The following is a 27,997-nucleotide window of genomic DNA, read 5'->3' as shown; positions in this document are numbered from 1 at the left end:
GGGCTGCGGGTGGAGCTCGCGGGTAGGGCGCTCGCTCATAGCACCGGGCACACACCTCCCCCGAAGTTCAAGAGGACCTCTTTCTCCTTTTCTTTTTTTTCTTTTTTTTTTTTTTGGTTTGGTATTGGGGATCGAAACTCTGGTCCTTATACTTGCAAGGCAAGCGGCGGAAGTACTGAGCTAAATCCGCGGCCCCCTTTCTCCTTTTCTTAAGGTAAATGAATCTTTAATCTGAGAATTTGCCTCTTCCTTTTCGTGTCAGGTAGTTTTTCATACGTTACCGTTATGGTTTTAGATCTAAAATATCCCCCAGGGCCGGGGATTTAAGCACAAGGTCCTGAGTTCGATCCCCGGTACCAAAATAAAGTGTCTACCCAAAAGTCTCATTTGTGTGGAGGGTGATTGAATCTTGGGGACGCTGTGCTCATCAGTAAAGTGTTTTCATGGCTGGTTGGAGGAGGGTCCCTGAGGGCCTGACCTGAAAGGATGTGTTCTTATCCCTTGCTCTTACCCCGTCTACTCTGGCTGCTGTGTGATGAGCAGCTTTCCTCTACCATGCTTTTTTTTTTTTTTTTTGGCACCGGGGATCAAACTGACGACTCGAGCTCACGAGTCAGGCACGCTGCCACTGAGCTAAATTTCCCAACTACCATGCTTTTCTACTGTGCTATTTCTGTATTTGAACTGAACCTACTGAAACCATGAGCCAAAATAAACTTTTCCTTTAAGTTGTGGGTGTTGGGTACTTTGTCCCAGTGATTTGAAATTGACTGATATGGTCACTTTCTTTCTTTCTTTTTGGTACTAGGAATCGAACTCGGGTCCTTCCGCTTGCTGAGCAGGCAGTGGCACCACTGAGCTAAATCCTCAGCCTTACGGTCACTTTCCATTAGAAAGATAAACATCTTTTCTTAGGTGTCTATGGTATGCATATTTCTGTATATGACAGAACGTTTTTAGTCCACAAGTCGTTTTGATAAACCAAAAATTCACAACCATCCTTTTCATCTGAACTTTCTAGGCCTGTGTACATCCCCAGACAACTTCAAAACCCAGCCTCCAGCGAGGAAGCTTTATTTATAAAGCTGCTTTATTGCACTAGTAGTAGAATAATTGTGTTTACTATAGGGAAGATGATTGGACTAAGTATTTTCCCACATTTTTCTTTAGAACAATCTGAAACTGCTTACAGGTCATTTCAACATAAAATTATAATGTATATACATTGTAGTAGATTCACCCATATTTAGCATTTTTTCATGTTTGCTCACAGATAAAATACCTTTTATTGAAAACTATTTGAGGGTAAGCATACTGAAAATAAATTGTAGATATGTTATGTGAACTTTAGATAGCGATGTGTCTCCTAAATATAAGGTCTTAATAAGACTATCCTTTAAATCAAGAAAGTTAGTAAGAAGGCTTAGGAGGTAGCTCAGTCACATGTGCTAGGCCCTGGGTTCAATCCTCACCACCCCATGCCAAAAGAAAATGAATAACAGTAACATTGTGTAATATCTACTCAATCAAAATTTATCTGCATTGTTCCAACATAGGTATGTATGCATGCGTGTGTGTGTGGTGTGCGCGCGCGTGTGCGTGCGTGTGTGTGTGTATGTATGAATGTGTTGCAGAGAATTGAGCTCAAGGTAGTGCTCTACCATTTAACTACATCCCCAGCTCCCTATAGGCTTTGCGATGTTTTGGATCTAAGATCCAAAGTTTGTTTGTTTATTTGTTTTCTGGCAGATCTAGAGATTGAACCCAGGATCTTCACACCGAGCTATATTCTCCAACCCTGATCTTCACACTGAGCTACATTCTTCAGCCCTTTTTTATTTTGAACCAGAGTCTTACTGAGGCACTAAGTTGCTCAGGCTCTTCTTGAACTTGCATTCCTTCTGCCTTAGCCTCATTGGGATTACAGTTGGGTGCCACCATGCCCAGATCAAGGTTTCTTATTGGATTTGTTTATGTTGTTTAGTCTCTTTAGCATGTTCCCTCTGGCTCGAACTCACTGGTGGTAGATACATCCATGACTGTCCCATGGTTCAGAGCCACCCAGGAGCGAGATATCAATTGCAGTTTCATTGTGTATGTGTTAAGCCTGGAATTAGTCCCTGATTCTCCATTATATTAGTATTTTGAAGAGCCACCCATTCATTTAAAAAGTCAAAGCACTTTGCTATTTATGGTTGCCTTCTCATGGCACATTTAAATGTGTCTTTTTTAAATTAAATTTTTATTTTTATTACCACATGTTTGCAGTACATAATGATGGCTTTCCTGGTAGGGAATCAGTGCATGTACGTAACCCATCTTAATTCTTTTTATCTCTTTCCCTCCCCTCCCTGTCTTCTCCCTTGAGTTTTTCATTTCATGACTTTCTTTAATTGATAATTGGGTCTATAGCAGAGGTTGGAAAACTGTGTGAAAAGCCCCCTCTAGTAAGTGTTGGATGCTTTGAGGTCATAATGTCTAGTTAGCAATCTCCGTCTTGGTTATGGTCAAGCAGCCAGATATTTTAGTAAACAGACAGGTGTGTGGCTTTGTTACAGTATAGCCAGATTTACAAACTAGGCTAGTGAGCCTTGGCCTGTCAGCTCCTAGGGTAGAAAATTCAAAAGATCATCTGCCAAATATTTTGTAGGCAATGCATGCTTCTCAGTGGCATTTTATTGGGAACAAGTGCATTTATATCATTCTTCTATTTGCAGTGGAAAGTTTTTTGTTTTGTTTACAATAGGGGTTGAATGGAGGCCTTTTGCATTGAGCTACATTCTCAGCAATTTTTTAATTTTTATTTTTTGAGAGTTTTGCTAAGTTTCTCAGGCCTGGTTCAAACTTGCAATCCTCTTCAGCTTTCCTGAGTGCTGAGATTATGGGTGTCACCACACTCAGTTTTTTGTGGGAAGTTTGACACCTGCTTAAGGTACTAATCATTGTAGCACTCTTATCTTTTTTTTTTTTTTTTTTTTTGTAGCGCTCTATCTTAAAGGTGGACTTTTTCTTTTGAATAAGAAAATAATTTGTAGTTTGATACTTTGATACCTAAAATATCTACTTCTCCAGTAATCTGTCTTCCCTATTTTTGAGCATCTATGAGTAATCTGTAGTGAATAAAGTAAACTTACATTTTTTCCCATTGGTAGAGATTTATTTTCAAGTTAAACTTTCAAGATTGATTAAGTCAAAGGACAAATAAATATACATTTAATTTCATTGTACATTAGGTTTTTCCCTTGCTATATTTTTTGTACCATTTTAGAGTATCAGAATCAACTTTTTAAAAGAATTTGGTTAAAATTATTCTGGAGAGAAAAAAAATGAATAGATTTTAACTGCAAGGCATTTGTTTTCAGAAAGAACCCTGATGTCCTTTCCACTTTGATCCTAAGAATACTACAATATATTTGGCTAATTTTGCATTGTGGACAGTTCACATGATGCTTAGTAAATTTTGAATTTTTATTCTATTTCAGTGTTTCCTTTTTTTTTCTGCCTTGAAGTACATCCCTATCTCTTTTTCATTTTTTAAATTTTGAGACCATGATTTGCCTGGGCTGGGCCCAAACTTGTAATCCTCTTGTTTCAGCCTCCCAGAGAGCTGAGTAAATTACAGGTGGCTGCCACCCTAACAGCTACTTCAGTGTGCCTTCTATTTTACTTAGCTATCCTGTGACATTTTTTGTTTTGTTTTTGTTTTTTTTGGCACCAGGGATTGAACTTGGGACCTTGCGCTTTCGAGGCAGGCGCCAGAACCACTGAGCTACATCCCTGGCCCTATCCTGTAACATTTTTGTGAGGAATGGCAATTGTCTGACAATCAGCAAAGTACCATTGAATTCCCTCAGTGGGACTCCTTATAGACACGCACACATCTGGAGTGCAGAATCAGTGCTATGGGTAAATGACCAGTTTCCTCTTCTCTCACTGCAGGCTGCCAGAAGGCTCTGAAAGCCAAGTATCTTGGTAACAAATCACTTTCTCTGATTCCTGCTTAGCCCCAGTGAGCTAACCTAACAGTTATTAATCAGCCACTTGTTAATAGTTTATTAGATCTCTGAATAGGTTGGAATGGGTGTGCTTATACTGTTGGTTGGGAGTTTAGTGGAGAAACAGTTTTAAAAACTGTTAAAAGTACTAAATTTGTTTCTGTTTTTTTGTTTTTTGTTTGAGACAGGGTCTCACTATGTGGCTCAAACTGCCTTGAACTCATTAGGTTGGCCTTGAACTTTCAGTGATCCTCCTGCCTCAGCCTTCCCAGTGCTGGAATTACAGGCCTGGGCCACCACTCCTGGCCTAGAGTACTAAATTTGTGCGCTTGCAGGCTGTATAACACAACAGTAATCCATCTACAGGTGTATCTGGATGAAAGGAAATACTTTTTATACTAGTATTATTTTATTTGGTTTTGGTTTGGTTTTTTTTTTTTTTTTTTTTTACCCCAGATTGAACTTGGGTCCTTGCGCTTGCACAGCAGGCAGCAAAACCACTGAGCTAAATCCCCGTCCCCTAGTATTATTTTAAAGGCCCTAATTTACAACTAACTCTAGTATGGGTCCTGCCCCATAAATGGACAGAAGAGTGCTTTACAGACAGGTCAAGAAGAATCTGGATGGGCCTTGTTGGCTATCCCTATGTAGTCTGTTATCCATTATACCTGTGCAGTGAAAGCTCCAGAAAAACCCAAAAGGAGCTGCTGGCCATGGTGGTACACACCTGTAATCCCAGCACTCTGGGAGTCTGAAGCAGGAAGATCACAAGTTTGAGCACAACCTGGATATCTTAGCAACTTAGCCAGGCCCTGTCTCAAAAAATAAAAATGGGCTAGGGATGTAGTCAGAGTGAAGGCTCTGGATTCAATTCTCAGTATGTGAGAGAGTCAGAGACAGGGAGAGATGGAGGGAGGAAGGGAGGGAGGGAGGAGGGATGGACAGACACACAGAGTGAGGAAGTGTACAGGTAGCTAAACATGAAGTTCCTGGAGGGTAGCTCAGCTGGAGAGAGGTTGGATGCTCTGTTCCCTTTCCTGTCCACCTTTTCATTGTGTCCTTCGTAATATTCTTCACAGTAAGCCAGTGCATGTGTTTGCCTGAATTCTGGGAGCTGCTCAAGCGAATTAGTTGAACCTCAGTGGGGATCATGGGGTTTGTGGGAATCCTGGTTGATAGGCAGTCAGAAGCCCAAGGAAAACAACCTTGGTCTTGTGACTGGCATCTGAAGAGGAGGGCTGTCTTAAGGATTGAGCTCCCAACCTGTGAGATCTGGCACTCACCTCAGGTAGTATCAGAGCTGACTTGCATTAAAGGACATCCAGCTGATGTCCACTGCAGAAAGAATTGTTATTGTCTAGTAACAAATCAGGTTCTGTATACACTCAGGGGAGGGGGATTTTCCTGGTGGAGGGGGATCTGTGTGTCAGCCCCACTAGATGATGTGAAACCTTGCTGGGTTCCTCTGGGCCTGAGCTGGTCTATAACCAGCAGGCAAGCAATGCTCAGAGCAAATGCTCACCACAGCAGGGTGCCACAGATGCTGCAGAGTGTACAGGGGGAGCTGGGCATCTTGGAGAAGCAGGAAGCTTTGAACGCATGTCATTTGCTTTGGGAGAAGTGTGGCAATACCACTTCAGGACATGTGTGAACTGAGGCTACAGCATAGGTGTGCAGGATCAACTTGGGTGCCATGCCATTGTAAGGCCTGGGATGGGGAGGGAAACCCTGGGGCACAAGTTCAGTGGGTGGATGCATAGGAGGAGGAATTGGGTGGATGTACAGCAGGCAACCTGGAATTCACAGTGTCTGCTCACAAGGGGCGCAAGACACAGACCATCAAGCTGCAAGGCACATGTGCTAAGGGTCAACTAGTAGCCCTTTGTGTATTAAGTGTCCAGGTTAGAAAGTAGAGTCAGGAAGGTGATGCCTGAGGCGAGGGACAAGATTAAGCCCTCAGGGCCTATGTATCATGGGTAGAGCCCCACTAGAAATCCTTAGCCCTGCATCATGGGTCCCCCATCCACAGCTGCATTCAGCAAGAGCAGTTCCTTTTCCTTTTGCTCATCCCTCCAGTGCCTTGAGTATTGAATGAGCTAAACATTTTTAGTGTAAAAGCTACGTGATTCAGGGCTCCAGCCCATCATTACAAAGCAGGTGTTGAAGGTAAATCTGAAGATGAGACAAATAGTTAACAGTCATACTCTACACTTTGTTCAACTTCAGTATGCACTTTCCACACACATTTCAATTCCCGTATGATACTAAAACAAAGGTAAGTTTCTGCCTAATGGTATACAAAGGAAGAGGTTTTCACCCTTCCCTATGCAACGGAGGTGTACACCCCCCATCAAAAGCCATATTTTTATCTCCTCAGATTTAGTGACATTCTCACTGAATATTGTTACCTAAGGACTACATTATAAATTTAACCTCTAATGATTTCATGTCAAATGAGAATGTGAAGGAGACAGAAATGAATGATTAGTTTATATAAATACATGTGCATATAAACAAAGCTGCCAATAATATGTCCTGTGGGTTGTAGTTGATATACAAGTACATGGTTTACTGCGTCAGTGACGATTCCATATATCCCTTGCCTCTGCTGGAACTGCTAGGTTCTATACCTCTTAGTGAACCAAATTTTGATTCATGAAGAATCTAAATCTTCCAGTGGCTTTCCTTTTTGTAATTGTTTTACCTTGGCAACATTTTCTTTTTTCTGTTTTGTGTTTTAAAGGGATGGGATCTTACTATGCTGCCCAGGTTGACTTCAAACTCCTGGGCTCAGGCAACCCTCCTACCTCTGTGTCTTAGTCACTTTTCTTGTTGTTGGGACAAAATACCTACACCCACAACTCAAGGGTTTATTTTGGCTCACAGTTTGTAGAGGTTTCAGTCCATGGTTGGCTGGCTTGAAGGCAGGAAGGCATGGTGGAAGGGCCTGAGTGGAGGGTAGTTGCTCAAGGTTTGGTGGATGGGGAGCAGAGCAGGAAGGGAGGAGCCAGGGAGTGAGATAAACTTCCAGGCCACACCTTCAGCAGCCTGCCTCTTCTGGCCAGACAACCTCCTAACAGCAAGCCAGCTATAAGCCTCATACAGAGGACCCTTGACTTACAAACTCAATTCATTTGCAAGATCTGGTTACAACTCAAGTTGGTTGTAAGTCAAGACTTTCCCATAAAAAATAATGGAAATACCCATAATGCATTCCAAACTTCTCAATGCACCCCATAATTAAATGGTTGTATAATATATATAGTTTATCAGAAAGATCAATAATTTTCCTCCTGTTCACCAAAAAATTATAAAATGTGCCTAGTTTATCAGAAACAACAGTTTCATACTGTACTCAACATTAAGTTGATATCTTTGGCTCGCAGGAAGGAAGGATGAAATGGAAGGTAGTTAATACTCTTCTGTAGTATGACATGACTTTTTTTTGTTGTTTTTTGGGGGGCAGTTACCAGGGATCAAATTTGGGACCTTGCGCTTGTGAGGCAGGTGACATGACATTGTTATTAAGTAAGTGAATGAAATGATTGGCTTTTTCTCTGGATGGATCCTCTCTACAAATGTTTATAGCTCTGTCCATTTTTTCAGGATTTTCTTTATTTCAGAAGAACATTGCTGCACTGATTGTTGATACTCCACCTCCTCTTCAAAAAGCTCCTCCGCTGCCATTCTCTTGGTCAGCCAGAAGCTGCTGAAATTCCTCTGTAGACAGTTCCTCTGAGTGTTCCTCCACCAGTTCCTCAACATCACCACTGTCCACCTGCAAGCCTATGGACTCTGCTATAGTGACAGTGTCATCCACCACAGGGTCAAGGTTCAGGTCAAGGCTCCTCTATACAGCCTTCAAAGTCTCTCTCATATATGATTTTAGGCCACACTTTCTTTCAGGCAGATCTCGGTGTCCTTGGACATTGGCCTAGGATTTCTCAGTTAAACCCACACAGGAAAGGATGCTGAACTGTTCCTTCCAGAACTCTTTAAGCATTAAATCTATATCTGAGACCATCTGGAAGTACTTCAGGAACAGTTCCTTGGTGTGTAGCTTCTTAAAGTTAGCTATAACCTGCTGGTCCATAGGCTGCAATAGAGGATGTATTAGATGGGAGGAACTCACCTGAGAGCCATGGGAATTCTTCAGCCAATTCTTTCCAATCTCATGGGTGAGCCGGAGCATTGTCCATGATGAGAGCCTTGGGTGGTGAACCTTTGTCCTCTAGAAATTTCTTAATAGGACAGAAAGCCTCCCTGATCCACTCAAGACAAAGTACTCTTGTTACCCAGGCTTTTGCATTAGATCTCCACATAACGCCTAGTGTGTTCTTAATGGCTTTATGTTTTCTGAACACTCTTCTGTACTCAAGAGTGGTAAACCAAGAGAGGCTTTATCCTGAGGTCACCACTCGCATTGACACACAGCAATAGGGTTAAGCATATCCTTCATTGGCTTATGGCCTGGGATTTTCTTCCAAAGGCCAGTTTCATCACAGTTGAAAACTTGATGAGAGCAAAAGCCATTTCTCTGTGTCATTTTTCAAAGTCGTGTATGTGATTTTCAGCAGCCCTTTTATGGACACTGGCTGCTTCACTATGCCTAGTTATGCTATGTTCTCACTTTAAAATTGTGAAACCACCCCTTACTGGCACAAAATGTTTCACCATTATCACTTGTTGATGGATTATCTTTTATAAGATCTGCATTTTTAGCCCTAGCTTTTTCACAAATTATAGACTCTGGGGCCGGGGATTTAGCTCAGTGGTGCCGCGCCTGCCTCGCAAACACAAGGTCCTGGGTTCAGTCCCCGGTACTGCAAAAACACACACACACACACAAATTATAGACTCTGGCTATAACCTGCCATCTGGCTTTCATTTATCCACACTAATAATAGCCTTTCTACCTCTTCTAACACTGTTGATCGTTACTTATTAATTTGAGTAACACCTGTAGCAGCACTAGCTTCCTCACACAAATCTTTTCTCTGTAAGATTGTCAGATGGTCAATTTCAACATGTTGTACATATTAGTAAGATGAGTTGCATAAACACCACTTTCATATTTCTCCACAATTTTATTCTTTTTGATTTTGATTGCCTTCTTTATCTTCCTTTCTTCCTTAGCTTCTTTTCTAACTATTTTGGGGCCATTTTGATAGCAGTAATCATAGCAATTATATAAAGCACTGACCAAAATCACATCCATAAACAGGTGCATCTGGGTTCAGACTAATGCTTCTGTATACTTACATACGCTTTTCTGGCATTGCAAGTCTTTGTTTACAACCACACAAGTGGCCAGCCTTCAGGTCGTAACTCAAGACGTTGGTCGTAAGTTAAAATCCTGGGGGCCGAGGATTTAGCTCAGTGGTTTCGCCGCCTGCCTCACAAGCGCAAGGACCCAAGTTCGATCCCCGGTACCAAAAAAAAAGGAAATGGGATTCAGAGGAGTCAAATGCTTCTGATGTTTCAAGGTGATAAAATGCAAAAATTAGTAGCCAGAACTCTTCCCCATCCCAAACTGCCTTGATTGTTCTAGGGCCGGGGATTTAGCTCAGTGGTTCCGCTGCCTGCCTTGCAAGCACAAGGTCCCAAGTTCAATCCCCGGTACCAAAAAAAAAAAAAAAATTCCAGTCATAGCCCAAATTATTCGTATGTGAAGCCTATCATAATTCGAGGGTCCACTGTAATCTAATTGCCTCCCAAAGGTCCCAGGTCTGAACACATGTCTAGATACAAACTGTAATACTCAGCCTTCCAAGAAGCTGGAATGACAAGTACAGGCACACCTGGCTGCACGTCCATTGTCTACAGAGCATAGAAACATGCACGTGTTCCATGCTTCACCCTCCTTGCCTCAGTTATACAGCACTACCCCTGCTCCCCTTTGGTAAGTGAGATCTGGCAATCCAGCTTGTAACTCCCTGGCCTTTCATTTTCCCTCTTAGTGTAGTGATAGAAGAAGCCCAAAGTGGCCAGATAGCTATCTAATCTTCTGAGGTATTGGGGCTATCATTGTGCCCCGAGAGATAAAGTACTGCAAATTGCTGGGCTTGGAATCATCATGTTCTTTCTATTCACCCTGGAGTATGCCAGCAACCACAGGCAATCAGAATTCAGAGATAAATTTGCAATCAGATCCAGGATCTCTGCTTCCTAACGGGGACAAGGAACCTTTGTGCTGTTGGATTCAAGATTTGGTTTGGGTTGGTTTTGGTTTTTGCAATACATTACTTGGGATTGAACTCAGGGCCTTCCTATAGCTATATTCCAAGCCCCCATCTCACTATCAGTTACAGTGGACCCTTGAGTTATGACCGGCCCAACATAGGAACAACTTGAGTTACAACCTGAATGCCGGCCACTTATGCTTCCAGATGGTCTGAAATACAGATTTAACCCTTAAAGAGTTCTGGAAGGGGGGCTGGGGATTTAGCTTAGTGGTGCTGCCACCTGCCTTGCAAGCACAAGGTCCTGAGTTCAATCTCCAGTACCAAAAAACAAAAAAGAGTTCTGGAAGGAATGTTACAACATCTTTTCCTCTGTGGGGTTGAGAAGTCCTGGGCTAATGTCTCTCTAAGGACACTGAGATCTGCCTAGAAGAAAGTGTGAGCTAAAATTATATAGGAAAGAGACTTTGAAGGCAGTTGACCAACTTGAGTTACAACCAGCCCTTGGGAATGAATTGAGTTCGTAAGTCAAGGGTCCACTGTATCTTGGTTTTGGTTTTTGAGACAGTTTCACTGGGTAGCTCAGGCTGGCCTTGAACTCACTATGTAGCTCAGGCTGACCTCAAACTTGCAGTGATCCTCCTGCCTCAGGCTCTTGAGTGTTGGCATTACAGGCATGCACCACCACAGCTGGCTTCGGACAGTGTCTCACTAACTTGCCTGGGATGGACTTGAACTTGAGGTCCTCTTGCTTCCACATCCTGCTTGAGTCTAGGTTCAAGCCTATTTAATGCTGAAATAAATAGGTATATTGATTCTAATGTAAAGGGTTGGTATGATACTTAGGTGACTCTGTATATAGACAGTGCAAATTCAGTCATAATGGGCTCAGCACATGACAACTTGTGTTAATATTCTGATGACTGGTGATGAAGTATTGCTTGGAAATCACTGATTAATATCAACAGGACTCCAGATAACCCCGTAGAGGAACGGAGGGCCAGGGATTTAGCTCAGTGGTTCCGCTGCCTGCCTCATATGTGCAAGGTCCTGAGTTTGATCCCTGGTACCAAAAAAAAAAAAAAGGAATGGAGATTTCTATTAATCATGGGTTCATAAACAACCATGAAGTACCTCTTATCTTCCAGGAAAGGGGAACATTTTACCTGGAGCCTCAAGGGTGTCAGCCAGGTCAGTCCTGTTGATGCTCTGCTTTTGTCCCCTCTGAATAATAGACTCCAGTGGCCAGGACCTCAACAGTCACCCTATCCTTCTGTTCTTTATGAAGATGTCAGAGTGGGTCAGAGAATGCTGCTGTTTGTCAGCCTCCTAGTATGTGTGCTACATAATCTCCATGAAATTTATTATCATGGCCAAATGCGGGCTTAATTTCCATAGGTTTAAATTTCCTTACCTAAAAAAAAATTCCTTACCTGGCCAAGTGTGGTGATGCACACCTGTAATCCCCGCACTGTAGCAGGCTGAGGCAGGAGGATCATAAGTTGAAGCCTAGCGTGGGCAATTTAAGGAGACCTTGTCTTAAAATTTTTTAAAATGTAAAAACAGTTGAGGATGTAGCTCAGGATGAAGACCTTAGGTTAAGTCCCCATTACTACCAAACGACAACAACAAAAATGCCAAGTATTTCTTACCTGTAAAATGAGACTATTAGAGTTTTCCTGGGAGAGGAACATGGCTCAAGATCCCCCCTCCCTTTTTTTCAAGATCCCTTCTTTGCTCCTGATGAGGCAGCAGCTGTGACACTAGTAGTGTGTGGCGGGGGCCGGGGCGGGGGGGGATTACATGGAAATTTCTTACTAGGATGGAATGACTTCCAGCCTGCAGGCAGAGGAGTTTTGCTCAGTTCTGGATTCTCATGCCTTCTCTCTTTTCCAGGAGCTCTTCTTTCTAGGGACCCAGTCTTCCTTCTTGAAGAAAAGATAAAGGAAGAAAGGATGGTGGCCGACTGCCTGACAAACTGCTATCAGGTATGCAGAAACTTGTCTCACAAAATGACGTGCTTGCCCCCACCAGATGGACACATTTCTGGCCAAGGCAGATTTGTGTCCCCACCTTAAAGCCAATAAAGCCTCAGACAAGAAATGAGTCCCCAGCTGATTTTTCCAGAGAGCCGCATTACTCTTATTGGTAAGGTGTTACCTGAAAGCTATTCCAGGATGTCAGTAATTAACTAGTCAGTGATGACATTTATGGTGACAAGGGTATGTTTGCTATTTTGCCAAGTACTCTCACAGATATTAAGGAAGAAGAAAGTGCTGGGGATTTAGCTCAGTGGTTTTGCCACCTGCTGTGCAAGTGCAAGGACCCAAGTTCAATCCCCGGTACAAAAAAAAAGGAAGAAGAAAGTGGCCTTTTCTGTGAAAGTCTATTCATTCATGCCTATTTACCAAGTATTTGCATATGTTCAGGACCTGTACTTTTTTTTTTGGTGCCGGCGATTGGACATTGGGGATTGAACTCGGGTCCTTGTGCTTACGCAGCAGGTGGCAAAACCACTGAGCTAAATCCCCGGCCCCAGGAGCTGTACTTTTAATAGTACAGAATAAGAGGAGAAGAGCACCCAGTCTAGTTCTGGGGAGACCAGTTTGTGTTTCAGAAGGGCCATTGCAGCCCCATGATGGCAGGAGAGGGACAGTGAGCAGGTGTGGGTAGAGGAAGGTCCCTAGGACCGCTGGCCCTGGCTGGGCCGCGGAGACCCTCACAGCCCTGTGTGGACATCAGCCTGGCCCCTCATCTCCCATGAACATTGGTGGAGAGGTCACTGCCATGGCTTGTTACTCAGGCTGGCCTGTGTGTGATGATTCAGGACTCGGTGACCTTTGAGGATGTGGCCTTGGACTTCACCCAGGAGGAGTGGGTTTTACTGGATCAAAGTCACAGAGACCTTTACAGAGAGGTGATGTTGGAGAACTATGAGAACCTGACCTCCATGGGTAAGAATGCCGTCGTGTCTTTCGGCCTCCTAGGGAGGAGATGGAGGCTGTGCACTTCCTTCACAGCCTGGGTGATGTGGACTCTGCGTCCCCTGGGAAATGAGAGGGACATAGCCTCTGTCCCCGGATGGTAGTCCTGCTTTATCCTTGGGGGATATGTTCCAGGATCCCAGTGCATCCCTGAAACTGCAGCTAGTCCTGAACTTGGGTACAATTTCAGTAATGATTTGATATACAACAGCAAAACCAGCATGAATTTCTTTTTCCTTCACAGTTGCACAAATTGAAGATTCCTTCTTATAATAGGTAATAACTACCTCAGCATAGGATTATTTTCCTTTTCTTTTTAAGTCAACAACTTTCTTTTTTGTTGTTGATTTTTTGGTTTTCTTGAGACAGGGTTTTCTTGAGACAGGTAGTTCAGGCTGGCCTTGAACTCACTGTGTAGTCCAGGCTGGCCTCAAACTTGTACCGCTTCTCCTGCCTTAGTCTCCCAAATGCTAGGATTACAGGCGTGTGCCACCAGCCTTAGCTAAGTCAAAAACTTTCAACTTTTCACTTAAATGAAGCACTTTAGGGTTTCTCCAAATTAGCAGTATTACTACTGTTCTGCTGTGGGGCCATTATGAAGTAAAATAAGGGTCACTTTAACACAAACACTTCTGTCCTGACACGTGATCTGGTAGGTGACACAGCTACTAAAGGACTATTGTGCAGGTAGCTTGTACAGTGGGACTGTGTTGGACAAAGGAGTGGTTTGCATCCAAGGTGGGATGAGATGGGACTTTGCAAAATTTCATCAGTTACTCACAACGTGAATCATTTCTGGAATGTTCTTTATAATATTTTTGGGCCATAGATGATGGTAGGCTCCTGAAACTACAGAAGGCAAAACCATGGGTAAGGGGAACCACTCTGAAGTTTTAATCTAATGTGGTGATTGTTAAAATGTGGTCCGATACCATTATCTTCACTCTGTTAGAAATACTGTAAGTCAGTCTCCTCCTTTGACTCCCTGAATCAGGAACTCAGTGTAGATTCCTGTCACATGAGGGTTTTGTCTGTGGTACTAGTGGTGGTCCACAGGGCTTTGTGCATGCTAAGCAAATGCCTTACCACCAAGCTACACTCCTAGCCCATGTTGTGTAAGTTCTGTCAAGCCAGCCACATAAATCAGACACATTATAATTTGTTAGTCCCTGGCATAGTTTTTTCCCCAGAACAAATATCTTTTTGTTTCACTTTGATTTTTCTATTTGATTGAAAGTGTTTTTGTTTGTTTTGGTTTTTTCGAGTCAGGGTCTCACTATGTAGTTCAGACTGGCCTTGAAATAACTCTTGTAGCCCAGGCTGGCCTCAAACTCACAGAAATCCTGCCTTACTTAGCCTCCTGAATGCTGGAATTACAGGCGTGTGCCACCATACCTGGCATTAAAGTGTGTTTTGTTAGTATGTGCATAAGCATTAACTTTGTTTCAGGGTTTAGAGAAAATGAATGATTTGGGGCACAGAAAGAGCTATTTGCATGCTTAGTCCTTTTATAATAATTCTCTTGCTTTCATTAGATGGATCACTCCTGAATGAAACTAAGTTTAGTGCTCTCTTGCCTGAATGTCTTGCATGAATGCATCTTTCCCCGTGTGCAGGATGTGAGCTTGTCAAACCCAGTCTGATCTCCAGGTTGGAAAACAAAGAGGATTGGAGGACAGAGCAGAGAGGAGATCCCCGAGGTGAGTATTTGTGAAGAACAACCCTGATCCAAGGACACAGTTAAGTATGGAAATATAGTGAGGAACCTTTGAGATGCATTTGATATCAGAAGCTTCAGGGGGCCAGGGATTTAGCTCACTGGTTCCTCCACCTACCTCGCAAGCACAAGGACCCAAGTTTGATCCCCAGTACCCAAAAAAAAGAAGCTTCGGGCCGTTTATCTGAGAAGGTAGGAAATCTTCAATTTCTCATACTATTTATTTCTGCTTGACCCCACTTTACTGTGATAAAACAAAATGACCTCTTCTCTTTCTTTGTTACCATTTTGTTGCTTGTTCTTTGTCTAGGTCTTTGGAACTTTTTATTTCTGATAATATTCTTGTTCACCATCAATTTTAATTTTCAGAGAATCAGTTTGTAATAAACTGTCAAAAACTGGCCCACAACTTTACCATTGGCAAATATTTATTTATTTTGGTACCGGGGATTGAACTCAGGACCTTGTGCTTGCCAGGCATGGCACCACTGAGCTACATCCCTGGCCCAGCACTGGCAAATTTTTTTTTTTTTTTTTTTTTTTGTACCAGGGATCAAACTCAGTACCTAGTGCTTGCGAGGCAGGCGGCAGAATGACTGTGCTAAATCCCCTGCCCTGCAGATTTTTAGCCTACATGCTTAAAGTTTGTCATCTTTTTTTTTTTGGTACCGGGGATCGAACTCAGGTCCTTGAGCTTGCGCAGCAGGTGGCAAAACCACTGAGCTAAATCCTGGACCCTACATTTTTCATCTTCTTTTATCCCTCCCTCAAACTGGGGATTGAAACCAGGGCCTGGCAAATGTTAGGCATGTCTTCAACCACTAATCCTAGGTTTTAGGGGGTTTTGGTTATTTTTTAATCATAAATATAAATGAGTCCTATCTTTGTGCATGTGTGTATGCAGTACTGGGCATTGAATTCAGAGCCTCATGCATGGTAAGCAAGTGCTGTACTGCTGAGCTCTATCCCCAGCACTCCAATCATTTTTAATTCCTACAGTCTACCATTTCTTTCTCTAAATCTTAATTTTATATTTCTGTTTATCTTCAGAATGGGAAATGCAACTTAGCACCAGAGAGTCAACATTTCAGCATGGTATTTTGACAGAACGAACTTCCAGTGGGGTACTAATGGTAAGGTTAACAAAAGATGTTTGTTATTTCCCACACTGAGAGATAATTGTGAATTCCATTTTAGAATATGAGTAGCATTAACCCAGGAGGGAGCATTCTGGAGAGATACTCTGCATGTAATGAATTTGGGAGAGCCCCGAACCTATGGTGAAACCTCTTTTCCTTTGGAGGTTCCACAGGTACACATTGCCACATGAGTAACCAGACACTGACATTTTAAAGCAATTTTCTGAATATCTTATCAGTGTCTTTAAAATTAGAGCCAATGTCATGAGATTCTGACATTGCTGTTCCTTTATTCGATACTATAGAAATCATATGGTAGAATGTAAGAATGTCATGAAAACTGTAAAAAATCATAATCATCCTCTAAATAATGTACTTAAGTCATCATTTATCCATTTATTAACAGCAAAGAAGTAACATGTTGATCAGTTCTAAACTTAAGGCCATTTCCTATTTATTGCACTCAGAAAAGATTGGCAATTTTGAGCCAGGGATTTAGCTCAGTGGTGCCACCGCCTGCCTTGAAAGTATAAGGTCCTGAGTTCAATCCCCGGTACCAAAAAAAAAAGATTGGCAATTTTTTTGTAAAAAATCAGTATAAGTGAGATACTTGAAAGAGGTGCCATTTACCTTAATGGGAGAAAGTTCTCTAAAGGAATGCTCTGAATGGGATGAATTTGAGGTACCTTCATACTAGGCAAAATTTAGGGCTTCAGCTAGGTGTGGTGGCACTCGGGAGGCTGAGGTGGGAGAATTGCTGTGAGTTTAAGGCCAGTCTGGGCTACATAGTTCAAGGCTAGCCTATACTACAAAGCAAGACCCTGACTCAAAAACAGACAAAAAACTTGGGGCTTCAGAGTTCCCACAAGTACATATTCCCACACTTGTAACTGGGCACTGAGCTTCCTAAAAGAATTTTATGAGAATGTACAGCAATCATTCCAAGGTTAGAACAGTCAGCACAGGATCCTTACGGAGGGATCCCTTCATTGAACCACAGAGAAACCCACAGAACAGGAATTATAACCATCTAGTGGAAAAGGCAAAAACAATAATGTTTCTGTCTTCAGATAAGTAGAATCATTAGGTCCAAAAAAATCCTTTAACTGAGCAGGGGATTTAGCTCAGTGATTCTGCTGCCTGCCTCACAAGCGCAAGGTTCCAGTTCGATCCCCGGTACCAAAAAAAAAAAACAGAACCTTTAACCATCATTCATCTCTTCACCAACAGGCGGAAATCCACAGTGACTATAAGCGTTGTGGAGAAATCTTCAGTGAACACTCCTATTTCAAGACACACATGAAAACTCTAAATTCAAGGAACACTTGTGACTCTGATAAGGATGGAAAACCCTTTCCTACTCTGAAGATGAAAACTTCTACTGGACAGAAATTTTCTGTGTTGAATGAACGTGAAACAGCCTTTAGCCCAACTCCAAATGTTGCTTACCAGAGAATGGAGATGCAGGACAAATCTTTTGGATGCAGTGACTATCCCTTCCTTAGTAAGTCATACTTTCAGACACATGTGAGAAATCACAATGGGGAAAAGCTCTATGAATTAAAGCTATTTTCAGGAGGTTTTCTTTATTCCACAAGTGAGGCTGTGCCTTTTCAAATGTATACCATCAAAGCCTACGAATGTAAGGTTTGTGGGAAAGTCTTTGGATACTCCTCAAATCTTAATAGCCACATGCGAACCCACACTGGGGAGAAACCCTATGAATGTAAGGTTTGTGGGAAAGTCTTTGGATATTCCTCAAATCTTAATAGCCACATGCGAACCCACACTGGCGAGAAACTGTATGAATGTAAGGAATGCAAGAAGTCCTTCACTACTTCTTCAAGCCTAACAGAACATTTTAGAATTCATACTGGAGAGAAACCCCATAAATGTAAGGAATGTGGAAAAGCCTTCACAAAGCGCTCAGGCCTTGCTACACATGTACGAACACACACTGCAGAGAAACCCTATGTATGCAAGGCATGTGGCAAATCCTTCAGCATTTCTTCAAACCTAACCGAACACTTCAGAATTCATACTGGAGAGAAACCCTACCAGTGTGAGGAATGTGGGAAAGCCTTCCATGCTGCTTCCTACCTTCATAAACATGAAAGGATTCACACTGGAGAGAAAACCTATGAATGTGAGGAGTGTGGGAAAGCTTTCCACACTTCCTCCAATCTACGGAAACATGTAAGAACTCACAGTGGAGAAAAACCTTATAAATGTAGGGAATGTGGGAAAGCCTACAAAAGGTGTTATCGGCTAACTGAACACTTGAAAACTCACATGGTGGAGAAGCCCTTTGAATGCAAGTTATGTGGAAAATCCTTTAGCAGTTCTGCCTGCCGGAATAAGCACATTCGAATTCACACGGGAATCAAACCCTATAAATGTAAGTACTGTGGGAAAGACTTCACTGTTTCTTCAAGTCTGACTGAACATATACGAACTCACACCGGAGAACGGCCCTATGAATGTAAGGAATGTGGGAAATCCTTCACTACATCTTCATGTCTGATTGTTCATATAAGAACTCACACAGGAGAGAAACCCTACCAATGTAAGGAATGTGGAAAAGCCTACAAAAGGTGTTACCTGCTGACTGAACATGTGAAAACTCACACAGGGGAAAAGCCCTTTGAATGTAATGTATGTGGAAAGTTCTTTAGAAATTCTTCATGCCTTAATAAGCACATTCGTATCCATACTGGAATAAAACCCTATAAGTGTCAGTACTGTGGGAAAGCCTTCACCACTTCTTCAAGCCTGGCTGAACACATCAGAACTCACACAGGGGAGAAGCCCTATGAATGTAGCGAATGTGGGAAAGCCTTCACAACATCCTCGAACCGATATCACCATGCAAGAACTCATGCTAGGGAGAAGCCCCATAAATATCAGGAATGTGGGAAAGCCTACAATAGGTTTTACCTACTAAGTGATCATTTAATGACTCACACTGGACAGAAACCCTTTGAATGGGAACAATGTCAGAAACCCTTTAGGAATTCCTCACATGTTAATTGTCACACTGGAATTTACCCTGGTGAGAATCTTAATTAATGTAAGGATTGAGGAGCAACCTTTAGTTTTGGTAGTTTATTTGAAAGATACTGAAAATCTCTATTCTCAAGATCCTCTGTGAATTCAGAAATATGTGAGGCTGTTGGAATCTGACCACAAGGCAGCATTGTAAGAACACACCCTTGCCTGCCATGGTGGTGCATGACTGTAATCCCAGCACTTGGGAGGCTGAAGCAGGAGGATCACTGAGAGTTTGAGACTAGCCTGGGCTACATAGTGAGACCTTGTCTCAAAAAACAAGAACTCATCCTGGTGCAATATGATGTTACAAATATGAACAATCCTCAGTATTTCCTGGAAACTTAATAAATGTATAAGGTCTTGCAGTAGAAAGTCAGCTGATGTACAAGATGTTGAAAAGTTGTAATTCTGCTAAGTACTTTGATCTTCCCTGTGATATCACAGCGAAGACCAACTTTCTTTTAATGTAAGGAAGGGTACAAAGTCATTTTGTATTTTTATTGTCGTACTACAGATTGAACCTAGGACCTTATGCATGCAAGCTACCACTGAGCTACATACCAAGACCTTTTTATTTTGAGGTAGGGTCTTTAAGTTGCACAGGCTGGCCTTGAACTTGGGATTCTCCCTCACCCTCTCAAGTAGCTGGGACCCAGCTACAAAGTTATTTTCTATGTGTCATTCCACAAACTCATAAACATGGAGGTCTACAACCAAGACAGTGTTCCCAATACAGGAATAGCATCCCTGTGTCGTGAAATTTTGGATGCTGACAGAGATATAGTCTCCTAGGTGGTTTATTTTGAACATTTGTGATCCTCTCCTGATTATTCCTGGACTGATAAGTCAGTCCTGTGTAACAATAATATTCAACTCAAGTTGCTACACCTTGTAGGTTACACCTAGTCAAAACTGCTATCAAGGACATGGATTTATCTTATCCTTCTACCTATAGGATTGAACCCATACCACTGAGGTACACCCCCTACTCTTGTTTTACCAGTGTAGATTCTATGGATAGTTTGTCATACTCTTAGAGATGATTCACCTACAGAAGCTTACAGCAGCCAATCTTTGAATTTAATACAGCTATCAAGTTTATTACATTGTCTTTGTTCCTGCTTTACATGTGACCCTTTCAGATTAAAGATCGGGGTGCTCAGGGCCAGGGATTTAGCTCAGTGGTGAATGGAGAAAGGCTGAGTGAATAGCAGGTAGTGAAAGAGACCTCAATTTCATGACCTCAGTTTCAATTTCATAGAGGGAGTGAGTCATACTCTACACCTAAGAATGGGAATTCCTGTAACATTGGGGAATACAAGAAGGGAGTGAGGGTTTTAAACTTTTTCTCTCTAGATTGTCTCAGATTGGTAAAACAATCTTGAGCCAAGCAGCAGCTCCAACTGACAGTAATACCTTCTTCTGATTTGTCCTTCCGTATACTGTAGTAAAAACTATGAGCCAGGTGTGATGGCACATGCCTGTAATCCCAGCCCTCAGGCTGAGGCAGGAGGATTGCTGTGAGTTCAAGCCCAGCCTGGACTACATAGTTCAAAGCCAACCTAAACTACATAGGAACACCCTGTATCCAAAGAAAAAATCTACAAACACTGGTTGTCATGTTCCCTGGTGCTAGAAACCATCATGGCACTTCGTGAATGAGGCCTTTGGGTACAGACATCCCCAGCACAACCAGATTTCAGTCTCGAAGCAAAATTTATGTATTGCTGAGCAACTTTGGGTTATGTTGATATGACCATAAGGGTTGTAGCTGTTTTCATGGTTCTTTAGCCAGCTAGTGTGCTATAATCCAAAATAAGGCAAACAATAAATCCTGAACAGAAGAGACCTGTGCACCTTCATGTAGCATATATGTTTGCAGTGAGAAGTGAATGATGGAGTGGTTCTTCTGTAGGTTAATTGCTATTTAGACAATGTGTTACCACCTTTCTGTGTTGGCAGTGACACCAAAAATCATCAAATCAGTCTCAAGTCCCTGGTGTGAGTTGTCACTGCTCCTAGATTAGCCTTAGCTACCACCCTGTTGGTCTGATAAAAGATATGTATGTCTCACTGGGAACTCCTTCAGAGCTTCCCGAGTATAAGCATGTGTGGGTCATGGGTGAAGTACATAGTGCAGGTGGCTCACCCTTGATTGCCTACTGCTGACAGTATCATTAACAAATGACAGCCTGGTGTCACAGCCCATATATTCCCCTGTCTGAGAAGCTCACCACTGATGAAGATGTCCTCCAATCCAAGACCACGCCTTTGGAGATAACTTTCCTCTTCACTGGAGATGAGTTTGAGTTCATCAGAACCTCCACTATAGCCATGTCTGTGGATCCTTCAACAGACCCCCTGGCACAAGTTGTCTGGCTGAACTCGGGAAGCGGCGTCAGGCTTAGGAAGCGGTCATCTCTGCCTGCTGGACCCTCTGGATCAGCAAAGGGGCCTGTTTCCGACGTGCTGATCATCAGCCTCTGACTCTCCCTCCACACACTTCCTCCGGACCCACACTCGTTCAATTGCTAAGTTCATACTCCGAAGTCTGAGCCCTGAACAGAAATGGAAGCAACCTTATATAGAGATCTACAGGGTGGGGGTGGGGGGTGGGCCCACCTACTGTACAAGCATACTCATTGAGGCAGATGGGTGGAGTTAACATTCTTGAAACCTTAGGTAAAACATCATGCACAGTTACATTGCTTGAACAGAACATTTTGATACATTGGGTAGGAACATCATGCAGTACAATTACAGTACTTGAACAGAACATCCTATGGCAAAAAAACAAGGGAGAAGGCTTGGCAAGGCCTGCCTTGTCATGCATTATTTCTTTATTAAGACTACATCCTCTTGGCACCCTGCTCTGACCGGCTTATCCCACCCACTTGCATCCAGGAGACTGTGAGGACCCCCACCCTGGGCACACCCCCCAGCCGCCAGCTTAGCACAGGCACGTGCAACAATAGGCCCCACACCCCCTCTGCCTCTGGCCTCTTGGCTGTGCTACCTGGTTCCACACTACAGAGGCACAGAGGGACATAAAAGCCATTGTCCTGAGCTGCAGAAGTGAATAACAGAGAGACGGCCTCTCTCAGGCTCCCTGATGAAAACTGAAGCCCACTGGAAAAGTGAAGAGAATCTGCAATAAAGGCACACCAGACCACCGTACTTGGTAAGTTGGAGGGATCATCACCTGCCATTTGAACCTGTAATATCTTCAGGGGAAAGGCAGCTGGAACCTGTAATAGAATCTTGCTGGGTTTAACCCTGCAGGAGGACAGGGAGCTCAACTTGGGACTTGCAGCCAGAAATCTGCCTGAATCTCATGGGTCTGTGACTGGCTTACTGAGACCTATTGATTTACAACTGCACACTGCTACCCACGTTGTTTCTTGTGACAGCAGAGATATACCCTGAAGGAGGCCCTTCATTTTTAACTTTTATTTGTTATTTTCAAAATTACCACTATTTTTTTGCTCTTTTTTTTTTTTTTTTTTTTGGTACTGGGCATCAGACTCAGGTCCTTGCACTTGTGCCGCAGGCAGCGAAACCACTGAGCTAAATCCCTGGCCCTTTGCTCTTATTTTTGATTTTTTTTCTTCTTTTTCTACTCTTTTAAAATTTTTCTTTTTCTCTTTTTTCTTTTTCTCTTTTCTTTCTCTTTTTCTCTCTTCCTTTCTCCCTTGCTGTCCCACATTGTTCTTCATCTCCCTTTGTGTTCCTGTTCTGGCCCTAATTTGTATTCCTTCTTTATTTTTCTTTTCTTCTCTCTCTTTCACCTGTGCCCTCTGGCCTCACTGTGAACCTTCTCCTATCCCTCTATCTACCTATTCCTCCCTCCCCAACTCCTTCTGACTCTGCATCCTGAAGGGTTAAGTTGCTGTATTGAAGAGTTTATTCACTATACACATATGTTTGACTGGTCCTTGATCTTGATTTAATTCACACAGTTAAAGGTGATAGATTAATAACCACCACAAATTATCATTTTCTAAAAGATACTTGATGCTACTGGGTTGCTGATTGTATCACTTGGGCTAAGGTGTTGTGATTGATCTAATCTTTTGTCCTTCCTGTTATAATGAAAATGAGATTGCCTCAGAGCTATTACAGACTCAAAACCTAAAGACCAGCTATACCTGGAAGACACCTCTGAGAAGCAGTCATTCCATAAGGGTTCTAAATACATCAACAAAGATACTTACAATAAGCAACTTCAAAGTATTAACCCAGGAACTAAACCAAGGACAGTACCAAAAACAAAAATGAGAAGACATTTAAGCAAGTCACAAGTTCAGACTTCCACCCCACAAAAGGCAAATTCTGGGGGAAATGAGGTGGAAAAGTCTGATAATCAACCACCTGGACACCCTGAACCAATAGCACAGGAAGTAACAGATGAATGAGGCTCTAGAAAGATTCAAAGCAGAAATAATCTCCCAGATAACTACAGAGATGGTGAGCAGAGTGAAAGACATGATTAGAGGATCCAGAATAGAAACAGATAAAATAGATGAGCTCAGAAACATGCTGGAAGCCATGAATGCCCAGAATAAGAAAGAAATGGAATCCATGAAACAGATTCAAACAGATATTTGGGAGATTAAAAACTCCATTGAAAGCATGCATAGCAGATTAAGGGAATCTGAAGATAGAATATCAGATATAGAGGACAGGATTCCAGTTAAGGACCATGAAAACAGAGATTTCTTAAAAATAGTAAGGGACCATGAGAAATCAATCCAACAGCTGTTAGATGATGCAAAGAAGAATAACATAAGACTGATAGGAGTCCACAAAAAAACAGGAGAAAGTACAATTGACATAAAAAAAACTGTTCACAGAAGTAATAGTAGAAAACTTCCCAGACAAAGATAGAGAATTGGACATACAGACAAGTGAGCCATATAGAACCCCAACTAACCATGATCAAAAAAAAAAATCTACACATAGACATATGATAGTCAAGATCCCAGAAACCCAACAGAGTTAGAGAAAAGAAACAAATCACCTACAAAGGAAAGCCCATCAGAATCACGGCAGATTTTTCAACATAAACCCTCAAATCAAGGAGAGCCTGGAGTGAAGTACTTCAAGCCCTAAAAGAAAATAACTTGCAACCTAGACTGTTGTATCCTGCAAAATTACCTTTCAAAATTGATGGGGAAATTAGATACTTCCATGACAAACACCTGAGAAATTTCATGAACACTAAACCAGCACTCCAAACAATTCTAAGCAATATCCTAGAAAAAGACAATGAAGGTCACAACGCCACGAGGCCCAACAGAGGGAACCACCAGGCAAGGTAAGAAACTAAAGGGAAAGGGGGGGGAAAATAAGAAATAAAAGAGCCAACAATAATAAAACATTATGACAAGGATGAGTCAATATCTATCAATTATAACTATCAATGGTCTCAATTCACCAATCAAAAGAAATAGACTGGCAGAATGGATTAAGAAGCAAAATCCAACAATATGCTATATACAAGAAACACACCTAATTCAAAAAGAAACTCATAGACTGAAAATAAAAAGATGGAAAACAGTTCTCCACACCACAGAAACCCAGAAAAAAGCAGGGGTAGCAATTTTATTTGCAGACAAAGTAGACTTCAAACCAAAACTAATTAAGAGAGACAAAGATGGTCACTACATCCTTGTGAAGGGAACAGTCCAAGAGGAAGAGATGACAATCATAAATATGTATGCACCAAATATGAATGCCCCAACTATACAAAACAAATATTAATGGACGTGAAAAACCAAATAAGCACTAATACAATTGTAGTGAGGGGGCCGGGGATTTAGCTCAGTGGTTCTGGTGCCTGCCTCGCAAGCGCAAGGTCCCGAGTTCGATTCCTGGTACCAAAAAAATCCCCACACAATTGTAATGAGGGACCTCAATACCCCATTATCACAAATAGACAGATCATCTAGACAAAAAATTAACAACAAAATTCTAGAACTGAACCAAACAATTGATCAAATGGACTTAATAGATGTTTAAAGAGTGTTCCACCCCACAAAATCAGAATATACATTCGTTTTGGCTGCACATGAGTCATTCTCCAAAATAGACTACATGCTAGCTCATAGGACATGTTTAATTAAATGTAAAAGAATTGACATTACCCCCTGTATATGATCAGACCATAGTGCAATAAAATTGGAGATCAATGACATAAGAAACCACAAAACTCACACAAACACATGGAAATTAAACAAAACCGGGCCAGGGATTTAGCTCAGTGCTTTCACCACCTGCTGTGCAAACTCAAGGACCCGAGTTCGATCCCCAGTGCCAAAAAAAGAAAAAAAAAAAAAACCCTCCTGAACAACCAATGGGTCACAGAGGAAATTAAAGAAGAAATTAGACAGTTTCTACAAGTAAATGATAATGCCAGTACAACATACAGGAATCTATGGGACACAATGAAAGCAGTTCTACACAAGAAATTCATAGCGTGAATGCCCATATTAGAAAAACAGAGAAAATGCAAATAAATAACCTAATGCAGAACCTCAAGCCCCTAGAAAAAGAAGACCATAACAAACCCAAAGCTTATACAAGAGAGGAAATTATAAAAATCAGAGCAGAGGGCCGGGGATTTAGCTTAGTGGTTTCGCCACCTGCTGCACAAGCGCAAGGACCCGAGTTCGATCCTCAGTACAAAAAAAAAAAAAAATCACAGCAGAAATCAATGCAATGGAAGCAAGAAAAAAATACAAAAAAATCAATGAATCAAAGAGTTGGTTCTTTGAAAGAATAAATAAAATTGATAGAACCTTAGCCAACCTTATCAAAAAAAAAAGGAAAGAAAAGGCTCAAATCCATGCAATTAGGAATGAAAAAGGTGAAGTCACAACAGACCCATCAGAAATCTAGAACATCATCAATACCTACTTTGAGAACCTGTACTCTAATAAAATGGAAAACAAAGAAGAAATGGACAGATTCCTAGATACATACAAATTGCTAAAATTAAAGAAGATATAGAAATTCTAAACACATCAATTACAATGAGTGAAATTGAAAATGTAATAAAAAATTTACCAACAAAGAAAAGCCCAGGTCCTGATGGCTTCACTGCTGAATTCTACAAGACATGTAAAGAAAGATCGAGGAGAATATAAGAAAATGGAAAGATATTCCTTGTTCCTGGGTAGGAAGAACCAATATAGTAAAAATGGCCATACTTCCAAAACTACTATATAGATTTAATGCAATGCTGATTGAAATTCCAACAATATACTTCACAGAACTAGAGAAAACAATCCAAAAATTCATTTGGAACCAGAAGAGACCTAGAATAGCAAAAACTATTCTAGGCAACAAAGACATGGGTGGGGGTATTACAATCCCTGACTTGAAACTATACTACAAAGCTACTGTGATAAAAACAGCATGGTACTGGCAAAGAAACAGACCCAAGGATCAGTAGAATAGAAGATGCAGAAACAACTTCAGACATACTCAGCCACCTCATCTTTGACAAAGGAGCCGACCACCCTCATTGGAGGAAAGATAGCCTATTTAATACATGGTGTTGGAAAAACTAGATTTCAACCTGCCAAAGATTAAAACTAGACCCTACCTATCACCATGCATGAAACTAAGATTGGATTAAAGATCTAAATATTAAGCCAGAAACACTAAACTTGCTGGAAGATAGGTAGAACTCTTGAAGACATTGGCATAGGAAAAGACTTTTTGAACAAAACCTCAGTAGCATGGGAACTAGCACAAAGAATCAACAACTGGGATCTCATCATATTAAAAAGCTTCTGCACTGCAAGAGAAACCACCAACAGAGATAAAAGACAACCTACAACGTGGGAAAAAATTTTCAGCAGCTGTACCTCAGACAAAGGACCACTATCTAGAATATATAAAGAACTGAAAAAAATCAGACCCCCCAAATTCAAAGACCCAATTCAAAAATGGGCATCTGAAAAAAAATGGCCATCTGAAATGAACAGACATTTCTCAGACAAAGAAGTAAAAGCAGCAAATAAATACATGAAAAAATGTTCAACATCACTCGACATTCGAGAGATGCATATGAAAACAACACTGAGATCCACCTCACTGCAGAAAGAATGGCTGTTATCAAGAAATCAACCAATAACAAATTCTGGTGGGGGTGTGGAGAGAAAAGAACCCTTCTCCGTTGTCATTGGGAGTGCAGACTGGTGCAACCACTGTGGAAATCAATATGGAGATACCTCAAAGAACTAGGACTAGAGGTCCCATTTGACCCAGCTATTCCCCTGCTGGGTATCTTCCCCAAAGAATTAAAAGAATCATACCACAGCGATATATGTGCACCCATGTTTATAGCGGCACAGTTTGTAATAGTGAAAGCTTGGAAACAGCCCAATTGCCCATCAACTGGAAACTGGATAAAGAAGATGTGTTTTTTTTATAAAATGGAGTACTACTCAGCTGTAAAGAATGAGAAACTAGAGACATGTATAGCTAAATGGATGCATATTGAGGTCATACTCTTAAGTGAAATAAATAGGACACACATGTAAATACCAAATAGTTTCTCTAGTGTGAGAAACTGAAAGTGTAAATAAGGGTTAAAATGATTAAAATGAATAATTGATAATTAGAAATAGGAAAAGGTCCAAAGGTGTAGGGATGGTGGGAGGGGAAGGGAAAAGGGAAGAAGGGAAAGGAAAAATTATAAGAAAAGAAAAAAAAATGGAAATGAAATCTATGTAAATAGGGAAGGGAGGAGAGGGTGAAGGGCACACAGGTAATAGGGGGAAAAATAAGAACTAAGATACATCATGTACAGGTACAAGCACCCAATGATAAATGTAAGTATATTGTATACCTAAAATGTACCAGAAAAGAATTAAAAAGATAAAATAAATGAATAAAAATAAAACTTTTCTTCTGTTTT

At 41.6% G+C, this 27,997-nt stretch overlaps 1 protein-coding gene across 1 annotated transcript; it reads left to right on the top strand.

Annotated features, from left to right (window-relative positions):
- On the top strand, positions 1-27,997 carry LOC101703224 (uncharacterized). Its single transcript, XM_087201533.1, is given in 7 exon segments — positions 1-9,897; positions 12,074-12,165; positions 13,005-13,131; positions 14,778-14,861; positions 15,929-16,011; positions 17,248-18,918; positions 18,920-27,997. Coding segments are annotated over 7 exon segments (2,151 nt in total). The 5' UTR covers positions 1-9,845; the 3' UTR covers positions 18,962-27,997.

Source organism: Heterocephalus glaber, unplaced genomic scaffold (genome assembly GCF_053883595.1).
Source record: "Heterocephalus glaber isolate CG9 unplaced genomic scaffold, H.glaber_assembly_v1.0 deba00001760, whole genome shotgun sequence".
Lineage (NCBI taxonomy): Eukaryota > Metazoa > Chordata > Mammalia > Rodentia > Bathyergidae > Heterocephalus > Heterocephalus glaber.
Note: the sequence above shows the minus strand (reverse complement) of the source record. Positions and strands in the feature narration are given on the sequence as shown.